The sequence below is a fragment of the Talpa occidentalis genome, unplaced genomic scaffold (assembly GCF_014898055.3).
Source record: "Talpa occidentalis isolate TD23 unplaced genomic scaffold, MPIMG_talOcc4v2.1 talOcc4.14, whole genome shotgun sequence".
In the NCBI taxonomy this organism is placed as follows: Eukaryota; Metazoa; Chordata; class Mammalia; order Eulipotyphla; family Talpidae; genus Talpa; species Talpa occidentalis.
The window spans coordinates 45,619,231-45,644,958 of NW_023601433.1; the positions used below are offsets into that span (position 1 = coordinate 45,619,231).

The 25,728-nt window shown below is 41.4% G+C and overlaps 2 protein-coding genes across 4 annotated transcripts in view; both read right to left on the reverse strand.

Moving 5' to 3' along the window:
- TRIM67 (tripartite motif containing 67) overlaps positions 1-4,981 on the reverse strand; it is a 35,040-nt gene extending 30,059 nt beyond the window's left edge. For 2 of the 3 annotated variants that reach the window (XM_054695473.1, XM_037511475.1), the window contains exon 1: positions 3,935-4,981. In XM_054695473.1, the coding sequence (XP_054551448.1) occupies positions 3,935-4,981 (1,047 nt within the window). The remainder of the gene's footprint in view (positions 1-3,934) is intronic. The other variant, XM_037511476.1, reaches the window with a different exon arrangement.
- Positions 4,982-17,809: 12,828 nt separating this feature from the next.
- Positions 17,810-18,906, reverse strand: LOC119245248 (ribosome production factor 1-like). The gene has a single exon (XM_037511477.2). It carries the CDS (start codon positions 18,893-18,895, stop codon positions 18,047-18,049), a length of 849 nt encoding a protein of 282 aa, XP_037367374.1. The 5' UTR covers positions 18,896-18,906; the 3' UTR covers positions 17,810-18,046.
- Between the last annotated feature and the right edge of the window lie 6,822 nt (positions 18,907-25,728).

Genomic DNA, 25,728 nt, shown 5'->3' on the forward strand with positions numbered 1-25,728 from the left:
GCTGAGGGGAGCAGTAGGCGAGACAGGAGAGGTCTGAGGTGCCATGTGGGTAACTCCCTGGCTGGCCGGGGATTGAACTTGTGCTACAGAGGCTGCGGACAGCTTCACAGTGCTGTGCTTAACCCCTTGCACCAGCAGGGAAACCCCCACATTAATTTCTACATTTTTATATCTATAATTTTAGTTTTTAGTAATGAGCACTTACTACTTATGTTTAAAGTACCATAAGTATTCAAATAAGTATACTTATGATCAAAGTAGAGCTCTAGTCGCATCTTCTGCCTTTGTCCTTCATGTGTCATTTCTTCTAATGGAGGAACTCTTTTCCTCTGAGATTTTAAAAGCTAAAAGCCTGCCCTTATGTTTATAAAAGACAGATAAGACCAGTTTGCCGAGAAGACAAGTGCCTTTTGGCAGATCCTCAAGACAAGGAGTGACCTGAAGTCCCCTCTTCCTTGGGGATTCAGGCATCACCATCTTCTTTGCTCTTGGAAGTGCTGACTCATTGGGATCCATTATCCCAGGGTTTCCATGAGCTTTTGTTTTAAATATTCTTCTGTTTTCCATGGTTCTCAAACGACTTCTGATGTAGGGCTTATCCAGCATTCCATACATCAGTTCAGAATCAGCTTCTACCCATTTTTTAAATTTACTTATTTATTTACTTATTTATTTCAATCCCTGGCCTGCCAGAGAGCTACCCACATGGTGCAACAGACCTCTCCTGTCTTCTACCCATTTTAATTCAAGATGGACTATCTGTACCCAACAAAAGTTACAAGCATTGTTGACATTCATGACATGTCACACTAGGGAAGAGATATAACCCACAGAGACCCATCCTCCTTGCTTAAGGAAAATTAGAATTCCAGAATCAATAGGCAAAACAACAAAAGTGCTCATGGAAAGCTTTCTTTCCTGTTCTATCTTCCACTACACAGAGTTTCTTCACATCAGAAGTTCTTTGACATGAGGTTCTCTTCCAGAAGAATCATCTAAAAATGTGTTTAGCTACCTCTTAAACTTTTTACACTGTTTTTAAAAGGTGATAATCAATCTTGTTTCAAAATAGATTTCAGTGCCACCTCTTTGTCACTTTGCCTAGAATCATTAATGAGATAACAGGTTCCAGTCACGCCAGAGAGGAATTCAAGCAAAGCTTTGATGAAAGTTTCTCCACTCACAGGAATGTTCAGGCAGTGTTCCTTCCCCAATTCTAGTTCTACTAGAGCAACAAGCCTTTGTCACGGCTGCTGGGATTTTAGAGCAACACACACACACACACATACACACACACACACTACAGAAACTTAGTTTTAATCAGTTTTACTAAGAAACTAAAGTTGCCACAGTAGGACAGTGAAATTGAATGTTATAGTATACCTGTCCAAAGTAGCCACCCTCACAGCTCACAACACTACCTGCCTGCCCAAACAACAAGACAAAATGCTCCACCGGGGCTCCCTCCCTTATCTATTCTTTTCATTGCCGTCCCTAGTAGAGATGCTCATAACAAACACTCAATAATTTCCCTTTCTGTGGAAAAACAGCACCTGCTAAAAGAGAACAGCAGAACTATTCATTCTTGAAAATGGGTTTTCACAAAAGTATCTCATGCATTCCTTCTGAATTTAGAAGAATGATCTTTGTTCTTTGAAGCAGAGGCAACAGGTAAAAATTGAGATGCTAGATTTCTCATAATTATGTTACCCCACTACCCAGACAGTTGTCCCACTTTACTAAACAAATATCACATGTACTTTCCATATTCCTCATAATTTTGCAGGACAGAAATTTTATAAAACTGCTGTTGACACCATATCAAGGATGACTAATGATTTTCCCTGCATGACCTTGGTTATTGAAACCATAGCTCATTATTCTTATAAGGATCCTTATAACTTTTCCTTATAAGAGATTTAATCTCTTTTAAGATGGCAAACTCTCATCTCAACTCATTTTGCTTTCCACTCTTCACCAAGTTTAAAGATTTGGGTGGTAACACCCAGAATTCGTTCTAATCTTCTGGGTTGTGAAAATTTAGCAGCTTGTGAAATCTGAATGTAAACCTGTTCTCCCCGCCTTGGCAAATGATCATAGCCTCTTTTTAAGAGATTTTATATGTAGAATGACATCTCTTCACTGGAAAGATGAAATAAGCAAAGCAGCTACAATTACTGTGAAGCAATATGCAACAAAATGTGATATTCTCATTTAGTTTAAAGTTACTTTAGGACTCAGCATAAGTAATACCAAAAATCACTGGCTCTGTTTTCTTCAGGTAACCAACTCAATGAAGCCAAATAGACACTCTCTGCCTCTGTCCTGTAGCTTTCTGCATACCTAGTAGTAGTTGTAAGTATTAGGACTATAAAAATAAGAAATAACATTGCCACGGACCAGCACAGTAACATATATTGGTTTTGGTGAGTCAGGTAATGTGCTCCAAGTTCAACAGTATTATACTTATTCCTTACAATAATGATCTGAGATAGATATTATTATTCAGTGAGTTTTAAAATGTGTTTAAACACTTACAGCACGTGAATTAAAAGCCCTGAGATTTGGGTCCAGATTTGAGTAAATTCACAGCAGAGCTTCTCAACATCAGCATACTGACATTTGTGGCTGGATAATTGGTTTGGAGAGTTTTCTACCCACTGAATGCCAGTAGTACCCTTCTTCTCTCATCTATGTTCTCCTTGTTGCCCATTTCTAGTTGAAAGATACAAGATAGCCATGGCAAAATGTTTTATTTTCTTTTATCAATCAGAATACAATATTTCCTGTTGGGCAATCTGAGGGCCTCCTCACTCTTTGCAGGATGAGAGTTTATGGGAAAGAAGACATTGAATAATATGTTGGGATCATTGAACAAAGGACCCTAACTCTGCCCGGTTTGGTTCATGGACCTCAAACCCCAGTGTGTCTGATTGCTCAGTGTGTCCTTTGGATGGAAAGTTGAGGTGAATGTTTGTTAGAAGAACTGACTCCACTCTTGCTTTGGGATCTGAACTGACTTTGAAACTTTCTCTCTTTCTCTCCATGTCACATAGGAAGACACATTGACAGCCACGAGTTTATGAAGGTTGCCTTTAGAGGCTGTTCCATTCCCATGGGCTGCTGCAAACCAATGAGGCTTACAGCAGTCTGCAGATGAAAGTGTGCTTAATTGTCCTACTAAAAGCTCATTCTGTGACTCCACCACACACCCACTGCCATGAGCCGTATGGTCCCAGTAAGAGGCCTCTGGAGAAAATGATGCTCCTTTCTTGAAAGGCTACACACTTGAATTCGTAAGAAAACTCATGAACAATTATATCTTCCCTCTCACATGACAGGCAATTCAATGGGGGTAGATAGTGCTGAAGGCTAGTTGCAAGAGCAGGAAAATTTCTGCTCTGGAAGCTGTTGGGAATTCAGCTGTGGAGGAAATAGTGTATCCTTTCACTGAGGGTTGAGTTAGAACATTTTCTGCCTTCAGAGCAGATCAACCAAGGACCAGGAGGCATCTGCCATTTCCTTACAGGTAAATGGTAATGCCCACACTTAAGAAGCACCTTTGTGTGTGTGTGTGTTGGGGGTGAGGGGTGTCCTTGCATGCCATAAATCAGAAGGGGCCATCAAGAAATTTATTAGTCAAGGTTAGGAGTGAAAGAGCCTTCTTGCTGGTTCTCGGTGCTCTTAGTGTAGAATGATAAAATCTCAGGGAAGGGGGGAATTTCAAACCCTTCCCATTCAAAACGCTCAAATTAGAGTACCAGGAGCTCATATAAGTGTGTGTCAAACAACTGAGTTTGGGAAGGAGGGAAAAAGGGGTTTCTGCTTGACTCCCTGACTGACCCTCTGCCTACTGTGGACGAAAGAGGCCAAGATTCTTTCTCGCACCCTTTTTTGTACCCATGCTCCCGCGTCCAGCCCAGAGGGCGCTCACCTTGTGCTGTTTCCACATGGCCCCCAGAGGCTTCACCTCGTGCTTGCCGTGCCGGCCTTCCTCCAGGCACAGATAACACACCGGGGTCCGGCAGCTCACGCAGTACATGCTGTAGTTCTCCATCTCGTGTTCGGGGCATGTAGGGAACTTGCGGGCGGCGCCGCCCCCCACCGCTCCGGCCCCAGCCCCGGTGCTCCCGGGGCTCTTGCAGCCACCGCCTCCGCTGGGGGCGCCCTGGGCCGCGCCTGGGGACGCAGAAGCGGCCTCGGCTGCAGCGGGAGGCGGTGGCGGTTGCACTAGGCGATGCTTAGCGAAGGGTCCCCGGGATGGATGGCACTTGAGCTGGCAGGAAGCGCAGTAGAGCACATCGCACTGCTCGCAGAGCGTAGCAGCTGGTTCGGGAGGCGTGCGGTCGCACAATTGGCAGATGGCCACCGCCACGGCCGGTGTCGCCCCGTGCACGGCACCGCGGCCCTGCTGGTACCGCTGCACGATTGCCTCTAGCAGGCGATTGCGCTGGAATCCTCGCAGGCCGCGGTGGTCCAGGGAGGCGCTGCGGTGGCACTGTGGGCAAGTGATGGAGCTTGACGAGGACGACAGCGAGGAGCAAGCGGCACCCCGAGCCGCGGCGGCCGAGGAGCCCGGCGGTGCCGGCACCATGGGCAGCACGCGAACCCCATTGGGGGACTTGAGGCTGGGGGTGTAAGAGCCATAGCCGCTGTCTGTCTCGCTGTATAAGCTTAGCTTGTCCGCGTGGTCCCCGCCACCTCCCGCACCGCTGCCCAGGCCGCCAGCTGCGGTCCCGCCCCCGCCGCTGCAGGCTGGGCCAGCTGCAGCGTCGTGGTCCAGGGAGGGTGCGGCGGCGGTGCCTGCGGGCAGCCCTGAGCCCCGGGAGTGCAGGAGCGGCTGAGGCAGGTGCTGCTCACCGTCCGGAGTCTGCACTGCGATGGTGCGAGCGCAAGGCAGACAGACGTTGTGGGAACAGGGCAAGATGATGGGTTCCCGAAACAGGGAGCCGCACACGGGGCACTTCAGTTCCTCTTCCATCGCGGCACGGGCAGCCCAAGGTATTCAGAGCAGAGAGTGGAATGGCTCAAGGTCCGGAGACTGGCGGAGAATAAGAGTGGGTAGCTCCGGTGAGACGGAAGGCGGGGGCATCACACGGGCATGACTACTTCACAACCCCGGGGCACGCCCCTCTCTGTCCTGGAGCCGCCGCCCTAAGACAATTTGAGGTAAGAGAAGGGAGGGGGTCCTCACCTTCTGTCCGCAAGGCTCCTGCACCAGCGACTTCAACCTGCGTCCAGAGTCCGGAGTCGGTCTGTTGCCCTCCCGGTGGCCTGCAAGGCTCTCTAGGTGATGAATCAGCACTAGCGCCGCCGCTGGCTGCAGCACGCGTCTCCTCTTCACATCAGGACCAGCGGCGGGGGGTGCTGTCTGCTAAGTCTCGGCTTTCAATGCCTGGGCTACAGTGGGCAGCTGCCCAGAGGCCCCTGTTAGCCCTGCCCGCCCCCAAGCAGGGCGACGGGTAGGTGAGCAGGCAGACGAGCAGGCCGCTTGTCCGCGGAGCTCGGTTCAGCACCACGAGGCGGCGGACAGCGCCAGAGACGAAGGTGGCGCCCCAGCTCCTAGCGCGGCCACTGGGGCAGTCACCTGCCAGGTCTCTGCGTCCGCGACTCCCTGGCGCGACCCGGCCACCCCAGAGACCTCAGATCGCCTCCATCCCCGGCGGCGGACGTTACCTGCCGACTACGCCCTGAGGCTTTCTCCCCGTGCCAGGATTGACCACCTTCTTAGCTTGGCAGCTGCTTCTGCGGCGCCTCTGACCTTGGCCGCGCGACTCTGCAGCCGGCGGGCGGAGGGCAGGCGCCCGGCTGGCTCGGGAATCCCCTCCCGCCTCCCTCCTGCTGCTACCACCGCCGCCTCCCGGCCCGGCGCGCTGAGGAGTTGTAATTTCCAGGGCAGAGAGTAGTGGAGAGGGCTGAGGGGGAGAGGCGATGAAGGAGGGGAAGAGGAAGCGTCAGCTCAGCGAATAAGGGCTCTCCTTTTGCTGCTAGGGGAGTCAAGGGGCAGTTTTAAGGGTTTTGCAACGAGGATCATTGTTAATAACAATCTATTATGTGGATGGAGATTGCATCTTGAATTAGCACAATCCCCTGTCCCGCCCCGCCCCTGCCATCATCTCCCTTGCGCACTCCCGTGCCCCCACCCAGCGCCATAAAAGGGTAAAAGACAGGGACCTAAAAAGGCCAGTTGTTTACAAATGGAGAGGTAGCGTGGCTTGACAGTCGCTTCCTAAATGAATGATAGAACCAAAAAATGCAAGTCACAAAATGTCGGACAGCCTGAAGTGGAAGGGTAAGGTTTTATTGATGGATTGAATCAAAGCCATTTTGTCCTTTCATTTCAAACCAGAGTGTTCATCCTCGGTCGCTGTCAATCGTCTGTAAAGACTGAGTGAAGACCCGAGATGGGATTTTAAAAATGGGACTTCCTAACGAAGAGGGAGAGCGCCCCACTTTAGGCCCATGGCCCCCTGGAACAGAGCAACCTGGACCCAACAATCGTTTCCCTTTCCCTCCAACCCCCCAACACACACACGGAGCTTGGGGCGGTGTGGGGAGGGCGGGAAGTAGGTGAGTAGGGATGCTAGTTTATGAATGGGAAAATCTCTACATTCTGCAACGCCAGCCACTAGCTGCGGGAACAGCCTCCCACCCGCGGTCCTGGCTGTTTCGTCTGCTGCTAGACTGTTCTCTCTCCGCGGCTAGGGAAGGGTGGGGGAGGCGAGGCCCAGGGGTATGGTGGGTGGCGATAGGCAGAAAGAAAGGCTCACAGCTCAGTCGGTTCTGCTTATAGAAGTTTCACGCTGGCAGGAGACAGATACAAATTAGGAAATCGTTTGTTTTTAAAACGCTTTGAATATTGAAGTCACGCCTCCTTCTGTTCTCAGCTCCCCAGTACTCCAAACAAAGACCAGGCAGGCGCCGCAGCGCAAGGCGTGGAGCCTCAGTGTCTGTCAGTCACGGTGTGATGGAGCTGCGCCGGCAGGCGGGTCGAGGCAGGAAAAAGCTGCAGCCCTCGCAGCGGTTAGATGCCTAAGGGAACCGGACCCGCCTCAGGCAGACCTGGGACGAAGGCCCGGGTGTTGTTCTTCTCACAGTAGTCAGAACCGCCCAGAACTTTCGGATTCGGTAGTAACCTCGGCTCGTTCGCTGATCAGTCGCCCCGCTCTGAGCAACTGGCTTATGTTTTCCTTTTCAATCCTACATCAGTCAATTAAGTAGAATAATATGCATGTATGAGAACTAAATACAGTGATGGTATAAACACTGATCGCTTGTCTTACATTCAGCTTTAAAATACTGCGACTCTTCAGGTCAGCTTTGCCCTACTTCCAGTTTTTCTTAAGGTTGAAGAGCAGGTTAACCTAGTGCCAGATAGAGCACAGCAGAGTTAAGAGACCTGATTCTACTTCCCCTAAGCTACAGGGAGCTTAGAGTAATTATTTAATTAATTTACTAAATAATATACCAGGTATCTGTATCCCCAGGTGGGAGATGGTGCCAGCCCTGTCCTAATCTGCCTTCTATAGATACAGCCCTAATGAGCTGGATCCTGCCCACAACGTTCTGATAAACCTTCCATAAAGTTGCTATAATATCGTGTCAGAGATACTGGGGAATGGGTATAGGGAGGTATGTGATTGAATGAATTTCTTGTGATTCTAGCACTGTCATCACTTACCCAGCCCAGCCCAGCCTCCTGGTGACTGTAAGGGAAGTAATAACTTCTTATGGTTTTACTATAAACAGGCCTGTCCCTGACTAGCAGTCATGCCTGAGATCCACTCTGCTTTGTCATTTTCAGACCAAGGTAAATTGTTTGGGGGTGAGGGGAGCTTCTTGGAGGGTGTTGTAAATCTTTCCCTCTCCAGAAGAAACTACAACTCCTGCAACTTAGTCATTAAGGATGATAAACTTGATTTTCCTCTTGGGGAAGAAGCTGCTCTAATATGTTGGGATTCAACACATATTCATTTCTCACATGCACTCCATCCCAACCACCTCAATGCCATGACCTAAATCACTTTAGCCTTGTGCTGCAATGTTGAAATGCATTGCTCATTTTGGGGAATTGGCATTCTATAGTTGTTTTGTATGAATTGAGGTTACACAACCAATCCCAATACTTCACTGTATAGAACTATACTTACTGACAATTGTCAACATCATCTTTAAAAAATCCTCTTTTTGTGCCATGAACCAAATTATCTAGAATTAGAAAGGTCACATGTTTATCTGATCCTCATTTTTTACTATTGTAAAATTTAAGGATACAATACATTGAACTTTAAATTTCCCTTTGATTCTGAAAGTCTTTGTTTATGTTGTTAAGAATGATATATCCACTTATTAAAAATTACTGTCATGGAAAATTTTACTCCAAGATTGAATGACAGGTCCATTTTTTCAAGTCACTAATATATCAGTAAAGGGCCATGCAAAGGGAAGGCAAGTAGCATAGTGTGTCCAAGTCTATTCAGGCTGCTATAGCAAAAATATCATAGACTGGGTGAATTAAACAACAGAACTTATTTCTTGCAGTTCTAGAGGCTGGGATAAGGTCAAGGATGGCAGCAGTTCCAGTGTCTGATGAGGACAGCTTCCTCATCTGTAAACTGCTGCTTTCTCTTTTTATCCTTCCATGGAGAAGGGGAGGGGGGAGAACTAGCTCTCCTGTGTTTTATTTTTTTTTAATTAATTTATTTATTTATACAAGAACTGGGGTACAGGCCAGAGGTGCAGGGGGAGGGCGGTGAGAGGATTCACCAGAGACAGAGTGGGGAACAGAACAGGCAGATTGACTGAAGTACACTGCTGAAGGGAGCAGCCGGCGAGTCAGGAAAGGTCTGCTGTGCCATTGGGGTAGCTCCCTGGCCAGGGATCAAATTCGTGCTGCAGTGGCTGCAGATAGTTTCACAGGTTGCGTCTTAACCCCTTGTGCTACCAGGGAGGCCCTCCTGTGTTTTATTTTAAGGGCACTAACCCCATTTTAGAAGATACCACCTTCATGGTCTAATTACCTCCCAGAGATTCCCCTCCATCCTATATAATCATATTGGGGATTACGATTTCAGCATATGAATTTGCAGGGAAACCAACATTCAGTCCATAGCATAGTGTGAAAAGTATTCTCATATATAATCTCAATTAATTCTCACAAACAACTCTGGAAATTACACATGACCACATTTCCTCAATTTTATGATGTGTGTGTTTTTACATTTTAATGTCGATGAAATCAGGAAATATGCTACAATTGACACATACTTCTCTCCCCACTCTTACCTTGAAATTTTCTTATTAAAATGATCTCACAATCACTTAGAATTGTGAAAATGTTTTATAATTTCCACTTGAAGAAAAGGAAACTCAGGTGAAGAAACTCAAGGTTATGCAACTTGTGATGGTGGAACTAGAACTGGCATGACTTCAAATTCAAGCCTTTTCCATTAAGCCACAATTGCCACTGGGGACTTGCCTTCTAACTTGCAGTTACTGGTGGATAATAGACGGGAGCTCAAGAATGTAGACTTGCAGGGTTCTTGGTCCCCATCAATGGCTGTTGAACATGAAATTGTCTGTCCTTCCAGGGCTACCCCTACTTTTGAGGTTTAGATGCACCTATAACATGATCCTGGAAGTGCCCTGTTTTATTCCCATAAATTCTGCTTCTATTTCTCTCCTCTAAGTAAGAAGATCCTTAAAGATTGGGATGGTATCTGTCTTGTTCCCCATGTTGTATTTCTTCCACCATTGCCTGACTCTATCTCATTTATCCATCTTTGTGGACCAAACAATTGGCTGTTCGAGAATATCCATTCCCGTAACATTCCCTGAAAAGAATAGCTTAGTTGGAATTTTTTTTGTTGTTGTTGAAGATGTCAACAGACACACATGGGAATTTTCTCCTTTTATTTATTTACTTTTAAATTTTCTCCTTTTAAATCTTAAACTTAAATAGGTAATTGTGGTTTTGTTTGTTAGGGTGATTGTGTGTGCATCTTCTCTTAATACCGTTTACTTACCCTTGATCTGATTAATGTTTAACCTCATTACTCCTATGTAGTTCACCCTCCATTAGTTATCTTTATCTTTGTTCTAAACTACTTCTGGATGTTTGAATGATGGCTCCATTTTAATTTCTGGTCATGAATGCAAGTCCCTCTAATGTCATGCCAGTTATTGCGTTGTCTATGGCCCTTTATCTTTTGAAAGAGAAACATTTGGACCTGCCAAACAGTATATTAATGATAACTCCACAATGTACTGTCATTGAGGCACAGAAAAAGCATCTGCTGTGAACTACTTTGTACTAAGGATGGGTTTTATGCTTAAGTTTCCCAGAAACATTCAAAAGGCAGAATGACTGTCACTCCTTCCAAGAAAGCACAGATAAGTTAAATAATTTACACTAGGTAACACAGCAAGTTACAAATAAGACAATCAATCTTCTCTGCCATTTGAATTTCAAGTATGAAGCAGAATGGAATTTAATATTTTATTGCTAAAAATAGATGCTGTAATCTCAAGCATAAGGATATCTGGAACATATTTTTAAATGAAAGCTTATGATTGTTTCCTTAGTTATCTTTGTTTGTTTGTTACAGTATAGAAGAATTCAAGGAATTTAATAACAATCTACAGCCCAGGAACCATATGGTCTAAAGTAGTTTAATGTAACTAGAAGAAAGCAGCTACCTCCATCTCCATGCACAGCTCACCAATATCTTTTTGTGGCAAAGCTAATGGGAAACAATTATCAGGAAGAAGACAAAACATCTTCTCTGGAGTATACAATTGTCTTCTTTTCTGGAAGGCAGATTATAGAGGAATCTAAAAAAATTAACTGTTTCTTCTTCAAACATCCTTGATTTTTATTTAACAATTTCTGTATTAATTTTTTGAAAAGTACCAAATAATGACCACTACCCTTTCCCTGCTGATTCTGAGATCTCTCCCTAGTAGTCTTGTAAAGCCTACCCTCCTCTCACAACATTGTTTGTAAGTAAAATGGTTTAGAATCAAGTCTCAGATGAAGCAAATTGATTTCAGTTTCCAAAACTCTTTATATACCCAGAATATCTTTAGAATGCATGAAAACTAATATTATTACCACAAAAGCACTTTGGGTTTCAAATACTTCCCTTGGTTACAGATTTCAAACATGAGAATAGTACTTGATATGATAATAGTACTTGACATTTTCATGGCACCCCCTTCCATACATAATATTATTTCATATGTTCCTTACAGCAACATGGACTGGTCTGGGAGATGGTGACCATGCTTTGCCCCAACTCTGAGCACAATTGTTTTGTCCAAGAGTGGGCACCTGACCAGACTGGGCCAATCATAATCTTTTCTTCCTGGAATGCCAGAATGCAGATTTGGAATCCAGAGAAAGAATTTGAATGGGACTATAACACCAAAATTAAAGAACTATTTTGGTCCTAGAAAATAAGCAAAGGAAGACAAATGATGAATGAAGAGGAAATGCAGAGACAGAAGAAAGAAGACTTTCTGAGCATCCCACAACATTGTATGTTCTGAGGCTCAGCTATATTCATACCATGGGTTCTATAAAACACACCTCTACCCTTCTTATATAGGATACTCTTGTTTTTCTTTCATAAAATATAGGGGTTTTGAAAGGGAAGACAGTGTCGACTCATCTGCCCTTGTTCAGTTGGATTTTTAAAAAAGATTTATTTATTTATGCATACAAGAACTGGGGCTCCATGATGTCTTTGTTCTATCCACTCAATATTCTCTTAGACAGGAAATCAATGGGGTGTTAGAATGTACTTAGTAGTGCCTGTAAGTTCAACAGCCTCTCATATTAAAACAAAGAGCAAATTCTACAGGCCAGAGGTGCAGGGGGTGAGAGGATTCACCGGAGACAGAATGGGGAACAGAATAGGCAGATGTACTGAAATACACTGCTGAGGGGAGCAGTGGGAGAGTCAGGAGAAGTCTGCTGTGCCATGTGGGTAGCTCCCTGGCCTGCCGGGGATCAAACTTGTGCTACAGAACTGCAGACAGCTTCACAGTTTGCGACTTAACCCCTTGCACCACCAGGGAGGCCTGCAGCTGCACATTTTAGCTACTTCTGTTTGGATGTTGAAAATTTTTGGCTCTCAATCTCTTTCTATAGGATTCTGATATTGATTATTTGTTCGTTTTGTTCTTTTCATTCTTGGGTGCTATTTCCTAGTCAGAGTTTGACCTTTTCAATCTATTAAACTTCACCTCCATCTTTGCTCTCACCCTAACCACTAACTCTAATGGGCCATTAACTTACCTTTGTTGGACTCCCTATTTCCTCTCACCAAAGACAGCAGAAGTCAGGGCTCCATGATGTCTTTGTTCTGTCCACTCAATATTCTTTTAGACAGGAAATCGATGGGGTGTTAGAATGTACTTGGTAGTGCCTGTAAGTTCAACAGCCTCCCATATTAAAACAAAGAGCAAATTCTAAGATCTATAAACTATAAAGTGTTATACATGTTGGTTACTTGGTGGCTATAAGATCAGAGAAAAAGTTTTGGAGTATTGTATGGAAGTGCTTTCAAATTCTGAAAACTTTATTTATCCATGTATCCTGCAAGGATATACCAACAAGGGGAAAAAATACTTAGGTCACCAGGCAGAGTATCTTCTTTATGGCAAAGTATGGAAGACCATGCAAAATTATGTCACCATCCAATTCAGTAGCCCAAAGCACTACTTTATGACAGGGAAATTGCTACACACTGAGGTGGACTATAGTTTCTAGCAATAATCATATTTGATTTATTTTTACCTAAGGATCCCTCAGGTTGGGGTAGAAATATGACAAATCTTCTGGTTTCTGAAGCATTATGGAGACATGTACATTTTGGAACTGGTCTACATGGGTTGGAATCCTGGCTCCAGTTGGAAAAACCTTAGCAAAATGCTATAAAATGAACATAATAGCAGTATATTTCTCAAAGAATGGAAACATCTTATGAGTAGCACTTAAAACACTTAGAAATGTGAGTGCCACATACCCAACAAACATTAGGCTTTGCTATTTTACTATTCAGCCTCCCAACATATGATATAAGATTGATTCTTAGTAGATCTGAGTAAATAAATGAACTACAAGTAGACTATTTCAGCTGGAGTACTGATCTGTATTTGAGGTTAGTAGAGAAAGTAAGTGAGAAGATGAAGAACTATCTAAACCAATCTATCAGAAAATGGGTTCTGTATCTAAGAAAAATATAATCTTTGCTCTAGAGGAACTTAATATCTAGAGGAAATAAAACATAGCAGTAAAATTTTCCAAAATTCTCTAAAAAATAGAGAATAAGTGTTTTTTTTTTTTAAAAATAGAAACAAGAGAGAGACTTTAAGTATTTACACTGTGCAGAGATAAAGGGTTAAGAACATTGATTTTAGGGGCCTCCCTGATGGCGCAAGGAGTTAAGACACAGCACTGTGAAGTTAAGACACAGCACTGTGATAGCTCCCTGGCCAGGGAGCTATCCACATGGCAGAGCAGACATCTCCTGTCTTGTCTGCTGCTCCCTTCAGCAGTGTATTTCAGTCAATCTGCTTGTTCTGCTCCCCACTATGTCTCTGGTGAATCTTCTCACCGCCCACACCTCTGGCGTATACCCCAGTTCTTGTACGCATGGAATGGATAAATAAATCTTAGAAAAAAAGAACACTGATTTTAAGGCTTTCAGTGAAACATTACTAAATGAAAAAATCATGATCAAATAGTGTATATCATTTATATACATGTTACTGGATATTATTTTGATGTATTTATCATAATTAGTTCTACTTTTTTCAATAATTTTAAAATTTCAATCATTTTTCTTTATCTCAAGTTCCTCCAATTGAAACTCCACATGTATTGCAAGGGAATGATTATCTTAGAACCTGAAAGGAAAAAGAGAGCTCAAGTCTTGGCTTATGACTCCTAAACAAGATTTTTGAACTCATGGCAAAGACAATACATTAAGAGAAAGTAACTAATTTTTATATATTTAGTATAAAAAAATCTGAGGTCAAAATAACTCTCAATACATATAATTTATGTCATTAATAATAGTTTTAGAAGAGCATAAAATCCATTAGAATCAGTTTTCCTTGCCTCCATTAAAAAGACAAAACATTCCGTAGAGTTAGAAGAGAGTTGCTGAGCTGGACTGTTGGGATGTCACTTTGGGGATTTGTACATCCTTGTCCTCATATAGGTCCTACAGGGGAGAACTAGGGATTCACAGATACTTCATGTAGATCAGGAGACCTAAAATTAGAAAGATTCAGAGCTTTAATTTCTGAGAATAGACCCCAAAACCCACAAGACTCAAGGAAATCCAGACAGGTGAAAATGTAGTAATACTAAAAGGTCTCCACCTGTGTGCAGACAGCAGGCCAAGGGGGGGGCCTATAATCCCCACAAATACTTTAGAGCACAAGAATGGTTATTTGTGTGGCTTATTGTGGCTCAGATGTAGCCCAGAAAATTGGCAAATTCAAAGTGGACTTTTAGTTAGAGTCTACCAGAACCTGATGACCAGAAGTCAGACTGGAAACCAGATATCTCAGCAGGTGCCACTGTGTATGAAGATGACAGTTAGATGAGACTAGATGCTTAGACTCCACATAGACACACTCTTACAAGGGCACACCCTCCAGAACTCAAGTTAACTTCAGGGAGGACAGAAGAAAGAGAAGACAGTGTTAGCCTGGAAATGACTGAGAGAACACTTAACTGACAGATAATAAATTTCTATCACCCAGTAAAATGGTGGCTGAAATAGAAATTAAATTCACTAATAGAGACAAAAGAAAGTTACATTTCTTTTGCTCTATGTTTTTTAGCATGAGATTTACACCCGATTTATATATCCCCCCCCCAATTTAATCATCACAGCAACCCTGTAGAGTGGGATTATGACCATTCCATTTTATAAATAAGAATGTGTCAAGGTAGAGAAAAAATATCCCCGCACCTCTCTGGGTTATTCTTGGCTGATCAAGCAATCACATTAACATCAGGTAGATTAGTAGGGGAAAAAGAACAAATTTAATTACCTACATATGGAGATACGGAGAACCTGCATAGATGTGAATTCTGATACCAGTGAGGGAAATGATGGTATGTATCTTGAGTTAAGATAGGGAAATGGGGTTCACATGATGAGAAGAGGCTGACCCATGTGACAAAGACCAGATGTTCTGTAACTACATGTTTTTACCTGCCATATAGATAGACTGCTCTGATAAAAAAAAGATTTTTTTTTCTGGTAAAAATCCAATTCTGGATAATATCTCTCAATTTTCATTCTTCAGGGAAGAATGAAAGGTTAAGGGAGTGTTAAGGTTTAGGGAGTGGTAAAAGTGTCTTCCAAGGCTGCAGGGCCTCAATTAACCTGAGCTTAAATAATCCACATGCCCAAAGTTACACAACTTGGAAAGACCTGTTCTGAACATCTATCTACCCTTCAGATGTAAAGGATGGAAAACATTAAGTAACTACTCAAGGATGCTTAGCCATTGAGTGGTGGAATAGAAATTTGACTCACACTTTTCTGATTTCATGTCATCACTCATTTATAAATGTTATATACCTGCCATATGTCATGATCCCTTAGTGAAGAAGACAGATATGATTCTTATCTTCATGGAACTTGCAGGCCAAGTAAGGGAGACACAATTTAAAATGATAATGGATATCATCTGGTACACTCTTGCCAACTGAAATCTAGATATCTTGCTTCTAATTTGTAGTCCATATATTTTGAAAGCCCACATCCTTTTACAGGATTTTAAAGAACTCACAGGATACTAACATTCTCAGTGTTGTTCTGTCTATGACCATCTGTTATAACACAAATCATTTCAATTCTTCACTCAGGTCAAATTGGACATAATACCAATAATCATCATATGTGATTAAGAATACTTGGGCAAACTTACAGTAGCAGGAACTTCCTTAGCCTGAAAAAAAAAAAAAACACATCTGTGGAAAACCTACAACTAATAGCATACTTAGTGGGGAAAAAACTGAAAATTTTCCCCTTAAACTCAAGAACAAAGCAAGGAAAACTTTCATCATTTTTATTCAATATTTTACTTATATGATGCAATAATGCAGGAAAAAGAAAGCAAAGGTCTTCAAATTACAAAGGAAAAAGTAAAACTTTCTTTGCATATGGCATGGTCTTTCACATAGAAAATTCCAGGGAATCTACTGAAAAGCTATTTTAACTAGTAAGTGGACTTAGCAATGCTCAAATTGCATGTTAACAATGAAATTGTTTTAAAAACTAAAATATCATCTGTAAGCATTAGCAAATATTTAGAAAAATATTAACAAAATATATGCAAGACCTATACATTAAAAACCATAAAACAGTGCTGACAGAAATTGAAGAAGACCTAAATAAATGGAGAGATACACTGCATTCATAGACTGGAAGACTCAATATTGTTGCAATATCATTCTCCCCAAATTAGTCTATTGTTCAACACAATTTCAACAAAAATCCCTGAAGTTTTTTTCATAAAGGTTAGCTAGCTGATTCTAAAACTTTTATGGAACGCATAGGATCAAAATAACCAAAAAGATTTTGAAAAAAGAATAAAGTTTGAAGAGACACGCATAATTTAAAGACTTACTGTGAAACTATACTAACACAAGTATGGCTTAAAAATAAATATATAGACAAATGAAATAGAATAAACTCACACATGTCATCAATTTTTTACAAAGATGCAACAGCAATTCAGTGGAGAAAGGACAGTCTTTTACTAAGTGATTCTAGAACAGTGGGGGTATTCATATGCGAAAGACAAACTTTTGCCATTACCACACATCTTATATAATAAATCAATTAAAAATTCTAAACCTAAATATAAGAGCTACTGTGATAAAACTCTTAGAAAAAAAGCTTTGTGACCTTCAGCCAGGCAAAGATTTTTTTAGATATGATCGAAAAAAGAAAGCACAAATCATAAAAATGTTGGTAAATTGGGCTTTATCAAAACTGAAATTTTCTGCTCTTCAAAAGGTACTGTTAAAATAAAAATAAAATTTATTATTTAATAAAAAAAGGTACTGTTAAAGAAGTAAAAAGACAAGCTACATACTGGAAGAAAATATTTATAAAATGCGCAGCTAATAGAGGACTCATATCCAGAAATTTCCAGTTAAATGGGTGATAGTCTTGCATAGACCCTTCACCAGAAAAGAACTGCAGATGGCAAATAAGCACATGAAAAAATGTTCAGCAATATTAGTCATCAGGGAAATACAAATTAAAACCTCATTATATCCTGCTGCATAGTCACATGAAAAATTAGGTGGAAAAGAAATTCTACATTTTACTCTGTTGGAAAATGTCTACCTTCACTCTGCCAAAGCCTCTTCAAGAAGTTGGAGTCTGTTGAACAATAATTCTTATTTACTGTGCAGAACCCTGGGGTGAGAAACAAAGGGACATCTGGAGAAGTTCACAGACTGAGTGGCTGTCATATTTGTGAGTTGCAGGAAGGAGTAAAAGATAATGGCCTTACCCTGCCTTCATTCTTTTAGGATAAGAAATTAGGTCCTTACATCATCCCAAACACAGATAGCTTTGGCTAAATAAGCTCTGAAAGATTAAGGGATTACTTTGAAGTTATGAACATTATTTCTCCTTTATTAATTAAGATTGCTCGGAACCAACCTCCTTTAGTTAACTGAAAATGTTAGAAATTAACTAGACTTCTTCTTTCCTTTGTTAATAAAAAATAGTTATGTATTCTTTTTTTTTTTTAAACTTGCACCAAAATGACTTTTATTTGTATTTGCTGTATCATAAACAAAAACGGAATTTGTGGCAGGCTCTTGGTAATTTGTCCAGACATGAAAGAAGGTTTAAAAAATTAGGAAATGCTCTTTTGAAAATGGTCTTCTGTCACCAATTCAAGATAGGTGTTCAGCAAAATCCAATACTGCTCCCTCAGTATTTTATAAATGGAATTTTCTTCTACTTGTATCCATTTCTCGGGGCTTATGGACTCATTCATATTCTCCATATTTAGAATCAAAGGTTCCTTTCTGAAGAGATCTTAATTTTAAGGTAAAACGTGGTCCAAGTTCCTGAATTCCCACTTTCTTTTCACTCTTGAATATGTATCTGTGAAACCGGAAGAAGATATAATCTCGTTGATTGTGGAATGTGGCAACCTGCCTTCCAACAAACTGAGGATTATGGGGAAAGAGCGATGCAAACATACGTTCAACAGAATGACCCAGCCGCGTTGTAAAATTATTTAGAATTATTTCAGGTATATGTTCTGTGGGGTCTTTGCCTCTTCTCTTAATTTCCTTACGTAGACGAACACTGCTCATTTTAAAATGTGCAGTTGGGCCATTTGGCAAGTGACTCAAAATTAACCCATTTGGTACTTTACGATCTTCATTAATAACCATTAAATCTGTAAAATCTCTGGAAATACATTGTGGAATAATTTTTTTCAGAGCAAGTCCTCTTCTATAATAAACATGTGCATTTGGTATAACTGTAGAGAGCTGTTCACAGAGTCGCACAGTTCTCCCATCAGGTCTATCAGATGTTGTAATGAGAATCTTGGGAGAAGTCTGTCTATTGAAGTAAGATGAAAATTCATCTGTAGCTTCATCATATGCAACCTCTTCATCATTAGGGTCTACTATGGTTTCATCAGGCACTCGCTGGTTGTCAATGGTCTTGGGTGTAGGTTTTGGTGGAGCCTTATCACCAAGAGCCTCTCTTTCCTTTTTAAGCTTTTTCTTAGCGACTGCAGCCTCCTGGGGCTCTTCATTAATGGCTTTTCGTTTCAGGCCTTTCTTCCCGCTGCCTACACTTTTATCAGCGGCCTTCGCCATGTTTGCTTCCTCAGTAGGGAAACGGAAGCGGCTGCCTCTAGTTATGTATTCTTTTTGTGTATGTTATTTACCTCTATAGGGAGGCCAAAATCCCAAGGAAGGAGACCAATGTCTCAGAGAAATCTGAAACTAGTCTTCTGAGTATAGGTGTGTTTGATCTGAATAACCTCTTTAATGAACTTCTCTTTTACAATGCATTTGCATCACAGCAAGTGATCATTTCAGTCAACAGTTAAAATTAAAAACTCTTAACAATGTGAAGCATTGATGAGGATCTGGAGTAACTATAATCCTCATACATTTCTGATGCGAATGCAAAAGGGACAGTTTCCATGGGTAATTTCTAATAAATTGCCGAATATACCATATAATCCACACTTAGCTATTAACCAAGAGAAATAAAAATACATATGTCTATAGAAAAGCTTTCATGCAAATGTTCAGAACAGCTTTATTCATAATCGCCAATGTCTGAAAACAATCCAAACACACATCAGTAGATTAACAGATAAATTATGACATATGTATACAATAAAATATTACTCAGCAATAAAATAACAAACCATAGATACATGCTACAACACAGATGAATCTCAAAAGCATTATGTGTAGTGAAATAAATCAGACACAAAAGACTATCTACTCTCACTCTGTTTATATGACACCTGGAAAAGGCAAAACAGGAACAGAAGACAGTTCAGGGACTGAGGATTGAGGAAAAGATTTGAATGCAGACGGGCACAGGGAAATGTGGAGTGATAGAAATGTTCTTGATGTTGATTGTGATTGTGCTTGCATGACTGAATCAATTTGTCAGAACTCATTGAGCTGATCACTTAAAAGTAGTGAATTTATTCTATGTAAGTTAAACTTGAATCAGTTTTCTATTGCTATAAAAAATCACCACAAACTTAGCAGCTTAAAAGACCCATGATCTGTCAAATTGAAGCAAAACTGAAGAAAAACAGTGGTTTACTTGGTGTGCTAGGAATTGCAATTTGGGGGAATACAGGGTCAGTGTAAAACTGAACTATGCACCTCAAATGGCCCTGGAGGTGTACAGTATTTATAGGCTCCACAGGCAGTCTTCCAAAATTGTTTTGAGCAGTTATAATTGATGGTGACTCAAAGGAGTAACTGTCTTTGTATGGTTGACCCATTGCTTAGTCTCTCAAGACTGTTACTGAAACTGCAGTGCCTGCCAGCCTTCCAGGATATTTATTTGTAGTTAGGATCTCTGAGACCACATCTGGGTAGAGGGGTGTGTAAGTTACACTTCTTTTATGGCCCCTCTGGCTCCATCATAGAGTCCCTTGACATTTGTAACTACATTTTGTCTTCTTATTTCCACAGAGTTCACAGTTCTGTAAGTCACATAACCAGTTTGCTGTGGCTGAGTTCACAGTGTGGAGTATCACAAGGCTGAATCCAAGGCGTGAGCCAATCTGGGTTCTTGTCTGGCTATTGTGGAGAAAAATTTGCTTCTGAGCTCATTCTTGTCATTGACAGAATTTAAATTCCTTGCAACTGAGGCCCCCATTCCTTTGTCAGCTGGATGAGCTCTCAATTCCTAAAGGACACCTATACTTCTTGCCACACGCTTCTTCCATCTTCAAGGCAGCAATAGCATGTTGAACCTCAGATTTCCTCCTCAGCAACCAGCCAGAGATAACTCTGCCTTTAAAGGGCTCACATGAAGATGTTAGACTCACCTAGATAATCTTCCTTTTTAATTTTTATTTATTTTTAAAAAAGATTTATTTATTTATACAAGAACTGGGATACAGGTCAGAGGCATGGGAGGGTGAGAGAATTTACCAGAGACAGAGCGGGAAGCAGAACAGGTAGACGGACCAAAGACACTGCTGAGGGGAGCAGCAGGCGCGACAGGAGAGGTCTGCAGTGCCATGTGGGAATCTCCCTGGCTGGCCGGGAATCGAACTCCCACAGCAGAGGCTGTGGACAGCTTCACAGCGCAGTGTTCAACCCACTGTGCCCCTGGGGAGGCCCAATCTCCCTTTTTTAAAGTTGACTGTGACATATAATATAACATGATTACAAGAGTAAATTCTACTATATACACAGTCCAGGGGTTCACCCATATATGCATAGTTTGGGGGCAATAATTCTGGGGGACCATCACAGAACTGTGCCAGCTGTGATGCTTGAATAATTCTTTCTTTTAAAATTAAATTCTATGTAATTATACATTTTAAATTTTTCCTTTTGAAAAGTATAAAATTATTTATTTCTGGAGACTGTCCCAGAAAATTGAGAATGTATTGTTGCCATGTGATTGAGTTACTTTCCTGCTACATATGTTAGGATAGGACAGAAGGGGACCAAGCTAACATATTTTGAATGCCTATGATGTGTCAGACACATGCTAGACATTTTACATAAATAAAACATCAAAGGGTCTCTGATTCAAAGAAATTGATGGGAATGAGGGTAGAGGGGGATGGAAGGCAGACAAAAATTTCCAATGCATAGAGTTGAGAAAGAGAAAATATCAGAATGCGAAGCTGAGTCATTCTGGGATTCTGTCCCCAACAAGGCAGAGAGGAAAGGAAACAAGTGAAGGGGTGATAGTGATAAACTACAAGTAGCCCCTACTTAGGTTCCCACATGGTAGAGCTTCCAAACTGGAGTGTCTGGAATGGGTTATAGGTGTCAGGAGCCAGGGGAAGTCAGAGTGCCTGCCTCTGTTTACCCCCTGGGAGCTATATCAATGTCATCACTGAAAAAATGTGATCAGGTAAAAAAAATTTTTTTTGAAAATTACTGGCCTGGGGTATGAGACAAAGCTCCTGCAGAAGTGAGGAAGTACAGAAAGGACCTAGATAGAACGCAACCATGCTCCCTAAGGAATGGTCCTGAGGGAAGGATCTGCTCTTCAATCCCTCATCTTTTCTAGGCTATAAAACTGCACGAAAATCTGGGATTTAGACATTGGAGGACGGAGCACTATTGATAGGCTCCCCTGCTGCATATTACCAAGGAAGGAATATGATATAATAGGGACTGTGACCAGACTTGGGAGTAGATTGAGGAGTGGGCTGGCCAGCAAGCTTCCTACAAGTGTCACAGTAAGCCCTGCCCAGTCCTGAGCTAAGCCCAACAAAGTGAGGTGCTTTGATGGAAGGGGTAAGGGTTCTGGAGTGAGGCTGTTTTGAGGTCCTGACCTCACCACTTACCAACCTAAAGCCCTTATGCAAAACGATTCAACTTTTCTGACCCTCATTGTCCACATCTGTAGAATCTGGGGGGATGGTGGTAATCTTATGCCCTTGGTTGGCAAATAGGACATGAAGATGCTGCCTGCATAATACCTGGAAAGTGCTATACACTCAGTAAATTGGAGTTTGGGTACAATTATGGAGACATCTGGCATTTTGTTGGCTGAGGGTGTGATACCTATCTTTGGAGATGGGGAAACCACATACCTGTTCCTGCAGGGTTGACCCCATCTGGACTTGAGTTTCTATTTCTAATTTCCTATCTCACGCTTGCTTGCTCTCTTTCCTCTTCACTTGAATCCCATTCCCAGCCTTTGTGCTTGCTCATACTGGTGTGCTTCTCCCAATAAGACATTACTCAGAACCACAAGGATTCTACACCTTGATCCAGTTCCATTGTTGGCTTAAAGCCCTCATTTCCAGGGCTAGAAATTTCCATGTCCTTTGAGACTCTTATTGGTTCTACTTGTAAAGTTGTTATCTACTCAGCCCATTCACTGCCAGTTCTATCCTCAGCTTTCTAGTATAGGCTACCATTATCTTTTTCCTGGATTATTCTGATACCCCCTCCTAACTGACCTTCTTTATTTCACTCTTGCCTCTTTAATCCATTATCCATAGAGCAGGTACAGCTACTTAAAACACACATGTGCACACCTACATAAACACACACTATAAATTGTTGATTAAATTCTTCTATTGCTTCTCCTGTTTTTTTTTTAATGATTTATTTATTTGTGCATACAAGAACTGGGATATAAGCCAGAGGTGCAGGGGTTGAGAGGATTCACCAGAGACAGAGTGGAGAGCAGAACATGCAGATCTACTGAAATACACTGCTGAGGGGAGCAGTGGGGGAGACAAGAGAGGTCTGCTGTGCCATGTGGGTTAGCTCCCTGGCTGGGGATCAAACTCATGTTGCAGTGGCTGGGGATAGCTTGATAGTGCTGTATCTTTAACCCCTGCACCACCAGGGAGGCCCATCTCCTGATCTTTTAATAAACTCCAACTTCCCATTAAGGTGACATGTCCAATGATGACTTATAACAGAAGTGTCTCCATAAAAGGGTGCCTGCTCCTTTTCGCCAGCAATTCCTGGCTGTGGTTAACCACAGTTAACCAGACAGCCTGCAGTCCCATACATGGTAGAGATTTGAACTCAGTCCCAAGGGACCCATGAAGCAGATTAGCCCTAGAATTGGGCTCTGTTGTTTCCCGGATATTCTAGTACATTCCAGTCACCCTTGTCTCTGGCTTCCAGCAACAGCAAACTCATAAAGGGCTCTTTTACCATGAATTGTATGTAGTGTCTCCAGGCTATTTAAGCAAGGCCTAGAACTGGCTGGATTTCAAAGATGAAACCATTCTGGTATTTATAGCTTTAGTGAGGGTTTTGGGTCTTTTGGGTGGAAAACACTGGGAAAACTTTGGCTCTTGCTGCTCAGTTCTTTATGACATTCTTGCATATAAAGTGCAGTTTAATAGCCTTTCTGACTGCAGTCCTTGTAAAGAAGGTTACAACTTGTCTCTATAGGCAACATGTAGCAACTCCTTCTTCTGTGTACTCTCATGGTCAGGATGCATGGACCACACTGTGATTCTCAAGACTCGTGCTTTTTGCTTCTCATTTTTCAAGAAATAGACAAATTCCTGGTTAAGTGGAAGAATGTGGAGCTCAGAAAGACAAGAGTAGAATTTATGAAATTGCCATTATTTCCTTCCTCTTTCCTGTTAGGTTGTTTTGGAAAAATCGCACCACCATTAGGAACACAGGATTACTGGGGTTATCCTGTCTGCACATTGTTTCCAGAAATGACCAGAGTAGAGCAATTCTGATAATGGGGGAAACTCCATTACAGAACACTCCTCATAGTGCTGGGTGTCTTCACTAACAATACTCTGGTCACTAAGCTTGCCAAGGACGAAGAAAAGGAAGACGGAGAATTCAATATACGATTTGAGTTTGCTGAAGGAGACACAAAATACAAGGACATTAGAAATGTCAATACTGGATGTATTTAGAAGGGAATTACAAAAAGGAATTGATGAGTCATAGAGGAAATGAAAGCCTCCTTATTAGTCAGAGCATAAAATCATAGGACAACTTGTTGAAGGTTTTATTGCATCTGAAATATTTATAGCAATAAAAGGAATGAATAGTTGGCCAAAAAGCTGCACTTGAAGCCTCTAAGGTAAGGGAGTAAGTGACCATTGAGATGGGAGGTGCTACTCCATGGCTAAGGGCCATTCATGTTGCCATTAATTAAAACTCAGGATGTTCAGAAGGCATTGTCTTCCTTATTTTATCTAAACATTAAAAAATAACCTTGGAAAGGAGACATCATTATCCCTGTTTTGCAGATGTGCAAACAGAGGCCCAGAAATGGAAAACTATTTCCATGTCTTTTGAGACTCTTATTGGTTCTACTTGTAAAGTTGTTATCTACTCAGCCCATTCACTGCCAGTTCCATCCTCAGCTTTCTAGTATAGGCTACCATTATCTTTTTCCTGGATTATTCTGATACTCCCTCCTAAGTGTCCTTCTTCATTTCACTCTTGCCTTCTTAATCCATTATTCATATAGCAGGTATAGCTATTTAAAACACACATGTGCACACCTACATAAACACACACGCACACTATATTGCTGCTTAAATTCTTTTATTGCTTCTCCTGTTGTTAAAATTACAGAGCTAATATTTGGTAGCCCACATTTCCCCCTCTGTTCCCCATTATGGAGAAATAAGATGCAACCTGGCACAATGAAAATAGCATGGATTCTGGAATCAGTCAGGCTTAGTTTTGAATCCCACCTCTAACCTCATACCAAGTGAGTGACCATGAGAAAATCGTCTTTATCTCTTAGGGTTTAATTTCCTCATCTGTAAAAATGGAGTAATTTTACAACAAAATACTAGCAAACAGGATTAAACAACACATTAAAAGGACTATACACCACGACCGAATGGGATTTATTCTTGGAATACAAGGATGGTTCAACATCCAATAATCATTCAATGTAATATATCACATTAACAGAATAAATGGGGGTGTGGGGGAGTGGGAAACACATGGTCATCTAAATTGATGATCAGAAAAAGTATATGACAAAAATTCAATAGTCTTTTGTGATAAAAATGCACAATTAACCATAAATAGAAGAAACTATCTCAATACAATAGAGGTCATACATGAAAAGTTCACAATTAACATCATACTCAAAAGTGAAAGACTAAAAACTTATCCTCTAACACCAAGAACAGGACAAGGATGCCCACTTTTACCACTTTTATTCAACAAAGTACTGAAAGTCCTAGCCAGAATAATTAGGCAAGAAAAAGAAATAAGAGGTACCCAATTTGTAAAGGAAGAAGTAAAATTATTTCTGTTCACAGAAGACATGATTTCATATGTAGAAGACCTTAGATATTGTACATAAACATACAACTGTTAAATTTCTAAAAGAATTCAGAAGAGTGTCAGGATACATAATCAATCCACAAAAGTCAATTTCATTTCTACACATCAGCAATGAACAATCCAAAAGGGAAACTAAGAAAACAACTCAAGTTACAATTACATCAAAAATAATA